The 15410-nt window shown below is 33.3% G+C and overlaps 1 protein-coding gene across 1 annotated transcript; it reads left to right on the top strand.

The window, feature by feature from the left end:
* Nucleotides 1–9382: 9382 nt before the first annotated feature.
* LOC126715831 (probable receptor-like serine/threonine-protein kinase At5g57670) lies at nt 9383–13918 on the top strand. Its single transcript, XM_050416637.1, has 7 exons — nt 9383–10281; nt 10376–10630; nt 10712–10869; nt 11064–11143; nt 11260–11395; nt 11585–11734; nt 13597–13918. Exons 1-7 carry the CDS (start codon nt 10068–10070, stop codon nt 13756–13758), a joined length of 1155 nt encoding a protein of 384 aa, XP_050272594.1. The 5' UTR covers nt 9383–10067; the 3' UTR covers nt 13759–13918.
* Nucleotides 13919–15410: the final 1492 nt, after the last annotated feature.

Genomic DNA, 15410 nt, shown 5'->3' on the forward strand with positions numbered 1-15410 from the left:
TTGGTCACTTAGTTTGTAAGAGTTGAAGAGGTTAGAGAGAATAAGAGTTAGTCGGTGTCAGAGCAATGTGATTCTAAGAAAGAAACAAGAAACAAGTTTATTTTTTTTGGCTGAGAATAAAAAACTCTTATTAACAAAAACAGGATACAAAATGAACATACTCCTTAATTACATCCAAAACAGTAAAAAAAAAAAAAAAAAAAAAATTACTTCCAAAACAGAAGGAGCTGAACTGGGATCAAAAAAGCTAAAAAAATCCATTTGAAAGGGACCAACGATAGCTGAGAGCATGAGCGGCCTGGACCAAGGGTTTTCTCTATAAAGCTTTAGTATCAACTTTGTCTTCTGTTCCACCCATGATTAGCCCTTTAGTTAATCCCAAGCACTTTGTGTACATGGGTGCTAATTCAGCTACGTACAAAACTCTTGATATCAAGTTAAGTTGTAGCGTTTTCTCATCTTCCTACTTCTCTACAATTGAAAATCCTCCAACAAATCAAACTAGACACCGCCACATCTGAAGGAGGTTGGAGACAATCAATGCTAACATTGCTGTAAGCAATAACAAAAAAACCCTAAAAAAACATGGCGATCAAATTTACCAGGCAAATTAAAAATAACTGAAAAATCCACCAATTCTCTCTATCTCATTTCCGGACATTGCTCCTCCATGCAATCCAAACACTATTTGGCACCGCGACAAGTGTAAATCCAGAGCACATGCACAGTTTGCATACAAAATGAGCATATAGGATCTAAAGGAAGACCACAATTAGCATGATTGTGAATGGTTGGAAGAGAGTTAAATAGTTCTCTCCATTCAAAGATTTTAGCTTTATGAGGTATCCAGAATGACCAAACCTTCTTCCATAAAATTTGAAATTTGGCTTTTATTCTTGGCCATCCAAATATGGTCACAGAGAATTGAAGCATATAGCCTAGCTATCCTCTAGTCTTCAGATCCAAAAGGATTTTAACCTACTCCCTAGTTCTAAATGCCTTGGTTCATGAGCTACACACTAGTCATGAGTTTTGTCTCTCCTTTAGAAAGAAGATCTTGAGCTAGACATTTTTGTTTTTAAGAAAAAGGGCTGGGTTTTGTTTTGTTGTTCACCCATTAATGAGCCCGTTGAACTTGCAAAAGCATAGGAGTATCTTTGTTTAGACTTAAAGCTCCGTTTGGGAGTTTATAAGGGAATGAAATAGAATGGAATTGAATGATTATAAGGGAATGGAAAGGAATGGAATGGAATGGACTAAATTTAAGTAAGGGAAATGAATGGAATGAAATTAAGTAACCTTGTTTGGATGTTTTAAAATAAATGAATGAAAATGAATGGAATGTCACTAATCTTGTTTGAGAGCAACATGGAGGGAATGAAATGGAATCATTTTATGATAATATTACTATTAGACTCCTATTTTAAAATAAAGAGTTGAATATATAGGGGTATTTTGGGAGTTTTAGTAAAAAAATTATTAAATCTAATTCCATTCCCTCCCATTCCTCCAAATTTCAGGGGGAATGAAAATTTGAGGTTTTAAGGAAATAAAGAGGAATGAGTGTTCCCTCCTATCCATTCCATTCCCTCCCACTTAAACTCCCAAATAAGGGAATGAGCTTTCCATTCCCTCCATTAAAACTCCCAAACAAGGGAATAGAAGAATATTCTAAAATGATTTTTTTTATTTCTTTCCATTCCATTTCATTCCCTCCTCCCAAATGAGGCCTAAGAGGACCATGGGTTTGAACCGTCTCCACTTGTGAGTTACTCATTTTGTAAAAAAGGGCTCTTGTAGGGTCCAACTCACATGGTATTCTGTCAAGACTTATCAAGCCCAAGGATCTAAAAGGGTTGTGGATCTTTTAGCTAGCCTGAATGCACACAGGTTGTTTAGCTCAAAGAGTTATTAGTAATTTAGCCCAGTTTGATTTTGCAAGGCTTATAGTTCGGCTTAATGTGCGGGTCTTCTTTGTGGAGTTAAGTTTTTGGGTCCAAAGCCCAATACTTATTCAAATGATTTTTTTTTTCCTATTTCGCTTTTGGGGGTTGGTTAATTTACAGGTACAACTTTATAGTTTCATGGCATACACATGGAGATTGTATCCATCCGATTTTGCACTTCTCGATAAATATGATCTGTTTCATTATTTCTTTTGATAAACAAAAATTGGTTAGGAAGGGATGATAAATGTGGCTTTTTTACTTGAGCATAACCATACTAAACGCTTTCAGGCTAAAACCTTATTTTGATGAAGTATAAGGGGCACCAACATATCGCTAGTTAAAGAGAGATGACTTGAATTCAAGACGCACCGTATAGTGGAGTTTATACTTTGTACTCCTATTATGTGTGATTCATAATTATTATATCCTTACAACTAAATCAGAAACATGTTTCCCCTAGATAAGATATTTTTGTGTTTTCTTATATGCTTTTAGCTAGGTACTAACTACTAAAGGGCTGTTTAAATAGTCATGGGATTTGAACTCTTACGATCAAACATTTTCTGAAAAAATCCAAAACCTTATACTGGGAAGTCACAACCAATATTTATAAATGAAAGGGCATATAAAGCATCACCAGTCACATGTCCCCCAACTCCTCAATATTTATCGTACTTTTTTTTCACTCTTATCCTATCATGGCAATTAAAGAATCAGAGATACTATCAACTGTTTAATGTTTTTATACAAAAGCGTTTCGTTTTGATTAACTACCCAACTACTTTGTCCTAATTCATTGAATTTCTAGCATGCGTACACCGGTAACCGGAAAAGCAGTTCAACCCTCCCATTTCCAAATGCCGACAACTTTTTGGACCCGCTACTAAACTCAACATCCCCAAGTTTTCTCACACACCCATTTGAGTATATAATTCTCATATATTTTGGATGCGTGTTGGTTTACACAATTACAAATTTACAAGTCATTTTATAGCATTTTTTAACATATTATGTGAGCCTCACTTTGTTGCAATTTGAGCTTGAATTTTTGTTATTTTTATTGTAATGACAGATGGACAGGTACACATTGATGAAAGAGATCGATTAAGATACTGGGGTCAAATAGAAATGGGAGAATATGTTGCCTTTGTCTCATGCTATATATCATATTTTAAGACTAAATTTCATGTACTATAATAATTGGTGTCAAATTCTTTGGCCTGTGACTGTGATCTCTCGTGTGTCTCAAAACATGTGCAAAAAAAATATATAGTCCAAATTTTGAAGAACTAGCTCGTGAATGAATAGATGATGAGTAATTGAGCACAGCTTCCTATCCTCGCTTTCACTCATTTGGTAAAGCTCCAAAAGCAAGCATGACCATCGCCTTTTTTCTCACCCTAAATTCATGGAGTAGTTTATTAAGGATTACTCACCCCTAAACAATGCCTCGTTTATGGTGCAAAGTCTAATGTGTTTTTCTTCCCATGTCTTTTTACTGCTGTACAATACAACTAATATACTCTAAATCTACAGACTCAACTGACGAAAATTGAAAAAAAAAAAAAAAGCTGAAAATAGTCTGTGGAGCTCGTGAAAAACAGTAAAACATCATTGTCTTGCTTTTTAGAACAGGATATTTAGTGGGAAAAATTAAGTGACAACATTTTATTGTCCTTGGTAGCCGGGAAAACAATAACATCCCTATGACTCAAGTTCTAAAGTGCTTGACTTGCCCAAGACTGGAAATGTTCACATGTTATTGGCTAGAAAACTGCCATATGGCATTAAAAAAATGGGTTGATGAGAACCATAGGTATTGTATTAATATCTTGGAATGAAAAGAAATTGAGTCCTAATGTAGTGTTTTGATCTTTGTGCACTACATGACAAGAGCATAACCATAACAGGCTTTATAAGTCATGCTCCATTCTTAATTGAAATCTTGATTGAACATGTATAGATTATTGTGCTGGGGAGTAATGGATATTGTTGTCTCTTGGAGATTGGTCCTCTCTTCATGCGAAAATTCCAATCGCACAATTCGATTGAAGCAGATTAGGGGCTACTAGACTCTAGACTCTAGGGGAGCCAATTGATAGCACTAGCTGATGTCCTGAGTGATGCACGGGGTAGAGTATAAATTTATTTTAAAATATTTTACAAAAAATAATTTTATATGAAATTATCTTTATAACTATAATAATGCTTATTCTTAATATTGCTAACTTTTTTCTTTTTTTTGAGAAATCTTAATATTGCTAACTCTACCATAGTTTCTAGCCATGAATTCTCTTCCTCCTTAGATCGAAAGCTTGTTAATAACATATGCCAAATCTCACTCTAAGATGATATCTCTTACACCAATCTCAATTGCAAAATTAATAGCTTGGACAATCTCTACTTGTTTTGCCTCCTTCGAATCCGAATTGCTCTCTCTTTGCAATTCAATGCTACAATGAGCGACTCATTATCATCTTGAATCAAAACCCTTGTTTCTGCTTTGTTCTTTAAAAATCACTCCATCAAAATTTATCTTGAATGACAACTCTTAAGGAGAATGCTATTTATGCTTGATTGGACAAATGTGTAGATACAAATAATCATATTACTTAATCCATTGAACCTAACTCTTGAAAATTTACACTGGACTTAGTTCTTGAAGGAAAACTCTTGAGGAGATTGCTCTTTATGCTTGACTAGACAAATGTGTAAAAACAAATAATCTTATCATCCAATCCATTGAATTAGACTCGTGCGATTCTACATTGAACTTAGTTTGTACGTAGAAAAGATAAAGCTGAAAAGTTATCCATTGAATCTATCTAAAGAATTTAAAGTAATAAAGATATATTAGTTGTTTGGCTAATTTAAAACATCAGCCCATTGTTTGGAATACAATGGGAAGAAATTAATTAGAAGGCTAAATGTAAATATACTCTCATAAAGTGTCATGTGGCAGAATCTCGTGCTTTCTCCCATGATAACTCTGTTTTTATATATGATATTGATGATTGATCATGTTATCCTTCACTAGAGGGTGGTTTCATTTTCGTTATAAAGAGTGCTAGATTGCTAGGGTAGTCTTGAGCTAACAACGCAGTGTGTTGAACTATTAAAATTTTCCAATGACATTGCTGAATACAAATTATCTTTCCTCTTTCCTCTTTCCCATTTTTTATGTTTTATTTTATGCTTCACCAATCATAGTTTGCGATATATTTGTTTAAATTTTCTTATGAAATAACCAAATTTTAAATTGGAAAAAAAAATGAAACACATAGTAAGTTGTGATTGGTGAAGCATTTAGGACATAAGATTTGTTTTCAATACTACGTGCTCCCTTTTAAATAAATAAGTTTCCTCAGCTAAAAAAAAGAAAAAAAAATACTAGTATTAAAATTTATGAGCAATGCTAGATACATATGTTTCATAACTTATTAAGGTGATAAGTTGTAATTGTAAAAACATCACTTTCACACTGCCCATCATTGACATTGTTTTATTATGCACCAGTTAAAACAAGTCACCTCAATAAAAAAATTGAACCTTTAAAAAATGAACTTCTCCATAGGCTCTCTCTCTTAATTTCAAACTATTTTTTTTATATGACATCATGATATTCAAGCAAGTGAATTTAGACTTTAATAGTTTATTGCTCATTAAAATTTTTATTAGTTTCTTCTTCTTTTATTATGATAATAGAGATAATAGTTTTGAACAAAGTATAATAATATTAATTCTAAAATTATTCTATATCCAATTGCTCTATGATCTAACTACTTTTATAAAAAGGGAAACATAACGGTAGTAGTCAATTAATGGGTGATCTATTGGTATGAACTTCGGGCTCAATTACCCCCTTCAAACTTGATTCTAACCATTAACATATTGAAGCACAACAAATGTTATAGCAGCAATTTTTTTTTTTTTTTTTAAAAAGTCTAGAACAATAAGTTCCAAGCAAAGGCTCAAATTTTTAATAAGAATATCTCTAACTTGTTACATTTATGATTTGTTTATATATATATATATATATATTTGAAAAATTACACAATTTATTTACAATACTAAATGAGGAGTCAACTTCCTTGCACAATCCACTTGTTTAATGCATAAGTTAGGAAGGTTTTTAGTATTAAGTGTCTTCTATAAGGAAGTTTTGCTGTTAGTTGCGTGTGGCGGCTGGCCTCCAGCTTGGTTGCTTAAAAGCTAATGGTTTTTTTTTTTTTTTTTTTTTGGTGTGTGTGTGTTATGTGTGCATCCGGGTATGGACAAAATTATTTTGTTAAAATTTTTTAAAGGGCCAGGTTGTTAGTTTTGGGTAAAATTGGTTGATTGAGTTTAATTGTTTTTAGCTTTACTATTGGTAATTTTTGTTGTTAAATAATTTTTTTGGGCTTGTTTATTTTGCTTTAGATTTGAGATCTGGCCTTTAAAAGGAGAAAAATACTAAAATTACAAACTTTTTTTTTACAAATTATTAATGTGGTGAGTGGTTATTAGTAAGTATAAATGTGATATAAATGATGAGCTCAAATGCAAACTAATAAAATTTTACTACCACAACAGTTTATAAAAATGTTATAGAAAAGTTTGTGGCTAGAGTAGTACTTGTAAAAAAATCAATGATAACCTTAAGGGGGGCAAAGTGTGATTTTATAGATCAAAATTGCTAAAATTATATTGGTGCCTATGTATATATTAATTATTAAAAAAGGAAAATAGGGGGATCCAAGTCTCCCCCTGTCCCTGACCCGTGGTAATAGTTTTTTTTTTTTTTTTTTTTTGGTGCTCCATAGCTAAGGTTCGAATATCACCTTTGCCTCCCCATTATCTAACTATCTAAAAAGATAAAATAAAATAAAAAACGAATTCTTCTATGAGATGATACTGTATTTCAAATATTTATAAAGTTATTTGGGCTAAACAAAAACTATTCTACGTGGTTCAAGCCAAACCCTACCATAATTATATCCATTTGGGCAAATTTTAGAATGTTAGTTACTATCTAAAAAAAAAAAAAAAAAAAAAACCGAATTCTTCTATGAGATAATACTGTATTTCAAATATTTTTAAAGTTATTTGGGCTAAACAAAAGCTATTCTACGTGGTTCAAGGCTAACCCTACCATATATATATTATATCTATTTGGGAAAATTTTAGAATGTTAGTTATTATTGTTTTGACTTTATTTCATATTTTAATTACTAGTACAAGTTTACAACAAGCGCAATTAAGAGCATCTCCAACAGTTATTGTATATCTATTTTTGGAACACCAAATGCTACTGTTCATGCTTCAGCGGATTCTCTAAACGCACAGATTCTCCAAAAAAAATTTTTGAAGTTGCTACAGTACTTCTCTAAATTTAGAGAATACTGTAGCAACTTCAAATCAATTTTTTTGCTTAAAAAATTATCCCAGCTACTATTATATCAATTCTTTCTCTCTCCTCTAGATTTCTTTTTTTCTCTCATTCTCTCCGTTTCTCACATAATCCAAACACAAAACACAAAACAAAATCCAATTCTTAAAATAAAGTTGAATTAGAACAAGCAAATATATATATATATATATATATATATATATATATATAAAGAACGCCAATCTAACCCAACTTGGTGGTGGGGAGGACGAGCGGTGGTGGGGCGGCGGACGTGGTAGTGCCGCGTGGTGAATGCCGATCTCCACTGGCTTTGTCCTTTTGGCGACCTCGATCTCCACCGGCGGTGGGGCGGTGGATGAGTAGCCCTCTCTCTCTCTCTCTCTCTCTCTCTCTCTCTCTCTGATGTGAAGCAAATGAGTTGTTGGAATGTTCTTGCGGTGAAAAAGAAAATAAAAGAAGGGGGCTGGACACTTGTGTGGAGGAGAAAAGCAAGAAAAAGAAAAAAAGAAATGAAACGTGAATGGATGAAAATGAAATGAAAGGAAGAAAAATAATATAAAAAAAAATCATAATTGAAAAATACCATCACAATATTTTCACAATAAATTTTAAGTAACAGATTATTATTAGTTAATATTGGCAAGTAAAAAAATAATTTCAATAGTGGGTTCAAATTATAACTAGTAACAACTTTCCACATAAATTTTGTTGTGAAAATATTGCGTAAAATGTTGTGAATATAACACTTCTCATTAAAAAATATGGTTGTTAAAAAAAGAATAAATGGTGATTAAAAAAAGAATAAACAATGAATAAAGAAATAATATTTAAATGAGATAGAGAATCCGTTGGAAAGTGTATTTGAAAAAGTGAGTAGGTAAAAGTTAAATGTCACTGTTCATTCTCCAAATAGTATAAAAATTTGGAGAAGCTGCTGGAGATTTGAGATCTGGCTTTTAAAAGGAGGAAAATGCTAAAATTACAAACATTTTTTTTACAAATTATTAATGTGGTGAGTGGTTATTAGTAAGTATAAATGTGATATAAGTGATGAGTTTAAATGCAAACTAATAAAATTTTATTGCCACAACAGTTTGTAAAAATGTTATAAAAAAGTTTGTGGCTAGAGTAGTACTTGTAAAAGAATCAATGATAACCTTAAGGGGGCAAAGTGTGATTTTATAAATCAAAATTGCTAAAATTATATTAGTGCCTATGTATATATTAATTATTAAAAAAAGAGAATAGGGGGGATCCAAGTTTCCCTCTGTCCCTGACCCGTGGTAATAGGTTTTTTTTTTTTTTTTTTTTTTGGTGCTCCATAGCTAAGGTTCGAATATCACCTTTGCCTCCCCATTATCTAACTATCTAAAAAGATAAAATAAAATAAAAAACGAATTCTTCTATGAGATGATACTGTATTTCAAATATTTATAAAGTTATTTGGGCTAAACAAAAACTATTCTACGTGGTTCAAGCCTAACCCTACCATAATTATATCCATTTGGGCAAATTTTAGAATGTTAGTTACTATCTAAAAAATAAAAAAATAAAAAACCGAATTCTTCTATGAGATAATACTGTATTTCAAATATTTTTAAAGTTATTTGGGCTAAACAAAAGCTATTCTACGTGGTTCAAGCCTAACCCTACCATATATAATTATATCTATTTGGGCAAATTTTAGGATGTTAGTTATTATTGTATTGACTTTATTTCATATTTTATTTACTAGTACAAGTTTACAACAAGCGCAATTAAGGTTGATATTTGATAATGACATTCAATTTTTCTTTTATTCTTTTATGAAATTATTAGACTAATAAACTTTGAACTAAAACTAAAAAATTTATGTATTATTTAACTTTTATGTTGGATTGTTATTCTTTTTGTTTTTTTGTTTGTTTTTTTTTTTTAAATTCTCTTATTTGTATTAATTAGAAGGACATGCCAAATTGATCTGGCTTGTCAAATATTGTGTAAGGGTTATAAGTTTTACAAGACAACTAATTTTTATCCGACAAAATTTTTTACTCAAATTTGACCAAATTGAACCCAAATCCACCTAAACCAACCCATTTGTCAGGTTTTCGAGGATTGTAACCTTGGAAGACAGTGTTATAGACACATATTTCACCCCATTAGAGTGAGAGAGTATATCATATTTTGGGTTTATACACCTAACTCTCTTACAACAAGTGTGAATCCCACATGTTGTGAGAAAGCTAAGTGTATACACCCTCTTTTGGCCACCAGAGCGCAACACATAGGGCATTCCCAGTCTTTTCCATCTCTCAGATCAAATTTCTCGTCTGTCCGTGTCAGTTTTTTTGTTGCACTTTTAAGTGAAACAGCATAAATACACCACCGTGTACAGGTTGGGTCATCCTCTTGGTGAATTGTACAAAGCATTTAAGTCCCTCTAAGGGACCCTTCTATATGCAATTATCATTCACTGCACAAACACACAACCTTAATTCCTCTCCAACTCCTGCGCACAAACAAGCACACCCACTTCCTTAAACCAATAATAGTACTACAAAAAAAAATATTCAAAAATCCTTTGACTCTTATCTCTGCCTCTAAAGTCTAAAGCCTATACGTGTATTTTTTTGTCCAATAGAGATAAGAGTCGAGAGGTTTCAGTTTTTGTTGCGTCTCAGCTGGACATATTTCTGTGTTCTTTCTTTTCTTTGTGCTCTGCATGAAACAGAGTTTTCAGTACAACAATGAAATATATTCGGACCAACAGCTTGAAGCGCCTCTTCTCATTGAAGCGTCGCAGTTTAGAAGGAGAAATTCCGAACCCAGATGGCTCTATTGTAGAACAAAACAAAGATATCCTCAAGATTAATGCTTTAGTACCAGAACCAGCTCATAGACCCACTTGGAAATGCTTCTCCTTTGAAGAAATCTTTGATGCCACCAATGGTTTTAGCTCAGGTTTTGTTTTGTTTTTCTAAATAATTTTATGGTCATAACTAAGTATTAAATTTTTCATGAAACTTATATGTTTATATTTTTATGTGGGTGTCAGAGAATTTAGTTGGCAGAGGAGGCTATGCGGAGGTATACAGGGGAACTCTGAGAGATGGTGAAGTAATTGCAGTGAAGAGGCTGACAAAAGCTTCTAATGATGAAAGGAAAGAGAAGGAGTTTTTGACAGAAATTGGAACCATTGGTCATGTGTGTCACCCAAATGTACTATCTCTCTTAGGCTGTTGCATTGAGAATGGGCTTTACCTCATTTTCTACTTCTCCTCAAAAGGCTCAGTTGCATCTATCCTGCATGGTATATAAGACTATAATCAGTTGCTTTGTTTCGTTTTGGTGTTTATTTCTGTATCTTATACTTTGAAAATATTCATTGTAGATGAAAATTTGCCACCGGTTGATTGGAAAACAAGGTATAAGATAGTCATTGGGACGGCTAGAGGTCTCCATTACTTGCACAAGGGCTGCCAAAGAAGGATAATTCACAGGGACATCAAGGCCTCAAACATTTTATTGACCACAGAGTTTGAACCACAGGTACACATTTTATTAGAATAATGGTTAAATGATTAAAATCACACTTACTTATCAGATTAAATTGTTATGATAATTGGCAATTTATCATATTTAAGCATAGTCCAGTTTGCCTTTTCTTGATCAATCTAGTGGCTTTTTTTTTTTTTTTTTTTTTTGTGTGTTGAATTGGATATTTATTCTTCTGTATGTTACAGATATCTGATTTTGGTCTAGCAAAATGGCTTCCATCTCAGTGGACTCATCATTCAATAGCTCCTATAGAAGGAACATTTGGGTAATTTTTTTTTTTTTTTTGGTGGATAAACCATACACAGTTTTGCAATCTAAGATATAAGTTAGTAATTGTAGGAAATGATCTTACATGTATAATAAATGTTGTATATTATGCAGGCACTTAGCTCCTGAGTACTATTTACATGGGATTGTGGATGAGAAGACAGATGTGTTTGCATTTGGAGTTTTCCTTTTGGAGATTATCTCAGGCAGGAGGCCAGTAGATAGTTCTCACCAAAGCTTACACAGCTGGGTAATAACAACCTTTAGAAAATTGTCACCATGTTTTTTTTATTAGAAAAATCGCCATCTTTCATAGGGAAAATCACATTTTGGGTTTCTTCTGGAGTAAGATTTCTTAGACTAAGTATAAGAGATTTAGCAATATTTAGTTTATGTTGATTGTTTTGTTTTTATTGATTGTTGATTTTGAATTTAATAGGCCAAGCCAATTTTGAACCAAGGGGATGTTGAAAAGCTAATAGATCCAAGGCTTGGAGGGGCCTTTGATGTAACACAGCAAAAAAGACTTGCCTTTGCAGCCTCTCTTTGCATTCGCTCATCTTCAATGTGGCGCCCAACCATGAGTGAGGTAGCTAAAAAAGCCATGATGTACTTCAATTACTTACCATATATTGATCAGTTTTAATAAATGCACTGAAGAGGTACTTCGATGCTTGGTAGTTGGTAAATTACTAAATTTACCATTACTTCACTATAAGTCAAGATTGCCTTTTTAAAAACAAAATAGTTATATCATATTATCACCACAACGATGATAAGTATTTTATGCGTCAGATACATGCATTATCTCTCTCACAATGTATAAACCCCACAATTGTATGAGATTTACAGGCTGTGAGAGGAAAGATGCACATATCAAATGCATAAGATATCTTTTTGCACAATTGTAAAAGGCTAAATCTTGTTACACACGCCTTATTGCACACACCTGTACGCATAAAAATCGATTTCAGTTATAGTTGTGAACTTGTATTTTCAAAACATGATTTTTAACTGATGCGGCATTGTTTGTCCTGTACACAGTATTTAACTACCAACACTAATTTTAATATTTTTGAGACAATTTCAAGACTTTAGAAAAGGTTCATACATGTGCATATGACATACATGGCAGAACATGTTCCATATGCTTATGAAAGGCCTGCAATTTTTGTCTTTGTACTTGCTGGAGCATATGCTATATAGTTTACCTGCCTACAAGTTTTTGAAATTAATTAATTTTTCCTGATAGTGATCTCCCTTAAGGGTTCAACATTTTCTTCAAATGATATCATCTTGTACATTTCATTAGGGCGTTTACCCTCAACACCAATACCCCTAATTTCCTCACTGAACTAATTTTTTAATAGAGGATCCTTAGGACATGCATCTCTTTCTTAATAAACTTTGTTCCTAAATCTAATAGTGACCTTTTAGTTGACTGGCCAAGTGACTTATCAATTAATTATATTAAAGTCATAAAATGCCTTAATTTTATATAATATTTAGCTGTCATTTATCAAACTGTGGTGATTTTCCTGTGATAATATTGCACATCCTTGTCACCAGCCAGGAATGCAAAGTGAACTTAGATATGTTTCTTTTTCCTAATTTAAATTTAGTTGTTGGTGGAGAGGCATTGGGGTTTTTGATACAATCTCAATTATTAATCAAATTTTCTATCATACCTAACCTAAGTGTTAATTCTAGAACCTAAAGCAGACAATATATATATTATTATGGCACTCCCATGTGATTAGAGGACTATGTTAAATTGCAAATGATTGCGAAAGTGGGCCTGTTTTGATTCATTATTGGAATAAACGATTTCTGATTTTAAGTTATGTCAACTTAAATGGCCTTTTTCCTATATATTTTTTAATTATATGGTTGGGAAAATACTTTCATCTTATACAAATGTGCTCATCATGTCAAACCCAATAAAACTAGGAGCCAGGAGACATGCAGAAACATACATTTTACCCAACAAAATGCTGAAAGAAACCTAAAATTGATTGAGCTAGTGGGCACATGAAGCAATTATTGAACATTTGCGGCTCCAAAAGTTTGTATTTTTGTGTTTTAATCAAAAGTTGATGATAGTTATAATTTTTTTTTTTTAAAATAGCTCTTATATTTTGTGAAGTACTACCAGCCTCCAGCCTCCATTTTTTTGTTTGTTTATAGTTTTAAATTGAACTATTTGAGTTCCAACTAATATTGAAAAACAACTTTTATAATTCTTCTTACAAACTGATGTGACAGATTATGAGCGGAGTAATATCACTTTCACATATATTTACCATTAATATAACTTTTATTTGCACCAATCACAACTTATCAACTTAATAATCATATAAAAGATTGTGAAAATTGTTGTTTCTAGACTTGTTAAACTGATATTATACTGAAATTTGCAGTGATGTTTATGATTTTGACCCTAATTGACAGGTATTGGAAGTAATGGAGGATGCAGGTGAGGTGGACACAGAGAGGTGGAAGATAGCTAAGGAAGAAGAACAGGAAGAGTTCTGGGGATTTGAGGATCTAGAATATGAATGTGACAGTTCCTTCTCTTCTCCACATGACACTGGGTCAACAGGAATTTCTTAGAGCTAAAGAACTAGGAACTTGATGAAAATGTATTTGCCACTTTCATTTAACATATTAGTATGTTACATTGTAAATGCATAAATGTAAAGGCATATAGATATATATATGTAGCAAACCCATCACTAAATCAATCTCTATATGAGAATGTTTTTTGTGGATATACATGCCTTCAATTGCCATTTCTGATTAGACTCTACATTGATGCTATACACATATCGTTACACTTTAACAACTCTTTGATTGAGAAAGGACCGGGAAAGGTCAAGCAACTGGAAAAGTCAATTGTATGTGGAGGAAAAAAAAGTTCCTTTTTCTTGTAATAATCATTCACTGAACAATCATTATGATTTGTCATTTGTAACAAGGTGAGGTTTAGATTTTAAGAGCCATTTAAATCAATCACTCTTCTATTACAGATACCTTAATGACAATACAGAGCTAAAGGTACTAATGAAAGCAAGATGCTATTTTATTTTTTTGTTTTTGTTGTGAAACTTAAAAGCAAGATGCTTAATTAGGCTTTAATATGTAAAATGACACATTGAATATGACCACGGGCATGAGTTATTTTTTGTATATATATATATGCCAATGTCGGCACATACTATTCTGCAAATGCTATTCCTTTTTCTTTTGGATAATTTGAATTTTCTTTGGCTAATATGCCTAATAAATCAGTAGAATGATAGGTATCAAGAAAACTTTCCAAAGATTCAAGAGTCTGCATGGCAACAATCTTTTTCTTTTTTAACTTTTTAACTTAATTGCTTATATATAATTGTGGGGCAGGAGAATTTGTGGCCCCGGCCCACTTTACATTAGGGCCCAAGGCCTAAGCCGAGGAGAGTTATTGCCGAGTACGCACAATGAAAGCCCAAAAAATGCCCAAGAATATGGCCAAGGACGATCTTATGCTCAGCACCCCATAGAACGCCTAAAGGAAGGGATGAGCTCAGTGCAGGAGCAGGCCAAGTGAAAAAGCTACTAATACAACAATAAAGAACTCTGCGTCTGACAAGTCCATGCCTTTCATCATGCTATTCAGCTTTTACAACCACTCCCAACCACTCCAGGTATGGGCTGATAGGACAAGTTTCAACCCCAAAAAGTGGAGCTTACATGTGGACACTAGAAGGGGGGTAAATGCTAGTATAAAAGAGGAAGTCTGAAAGGAGAAAGAAGGGGAGGAAGCTCCTCGGACGAGGTCTAAAGACCGGAACCATTCATGTCGCCACCAGAAGACGGTCTCGCTAAACTCGTCAGGTTCACCTTCATGCAAATTTCCATAGACACCATGGCTGATCGCTGTTCGGTGACCCAGGCCTAACCTTTCAAGCCCACGCTCTACAAATGATATTGTTAGGACCCTTAAATGTACGAACCCAATATCTTTTTTGGGTCGCTACAAATTGTGTCCTTACAATTGACGCCGTTTGTGGGAAAGGCTTGCGCGTTGGCACAGGTGGTGGCGGAATCAAGCCTCTGTCAAACAAGGGTCTGCGAAAGCTCCTCTATTTCCAGCAATACGCTGTTGTTGTCCTGACATAAATTTTCGCTAGGGGTTACACCTCGCAGTGTCAATGGCACGGGCAGTTCTAGGGGCTTCCAACATCAAGTTAATGCCCCACACCTTGGTCGAGGGGCTAATCCTC

Source organism: Quercus robur, chromosome 2 (genome assembly GCF_932294415.1).
Source record: "Quercus robur chromosome 2, dhQueRobu3.1, whole genome shotgun sequence".
NCBI lineage: Eukaryota > Viridiplantae > Streptophyta > Magnoliopsida > Fagales > Fagaceae > Quercus > Quercus robur.

Excerpts from the sequence above, each read along its gene's own strand:
- LOC126715831 (XM_050416637.1), top strand. The coding sequence starts at position 10,068 with ATGAAATATATTCGGACCAACAGCTTGAAGCGCCTCTTCTCATTGAAG. Across the intron at positions 10,870-11,063 it reads CCACAGAGTTTGAACCACAG|ATATCTGATTTTGGTCTAGC; the intron begins GTACACATTTTA and ends TGTATGTTACAG. Across the intron at positions 11,144-11,259 it reads CCTATAGAAGGAACATTTGG|GCACTTAGCTCCTGAGTACT; the intron begins GTAATTTTTTTT and ends TATATTATGCAG.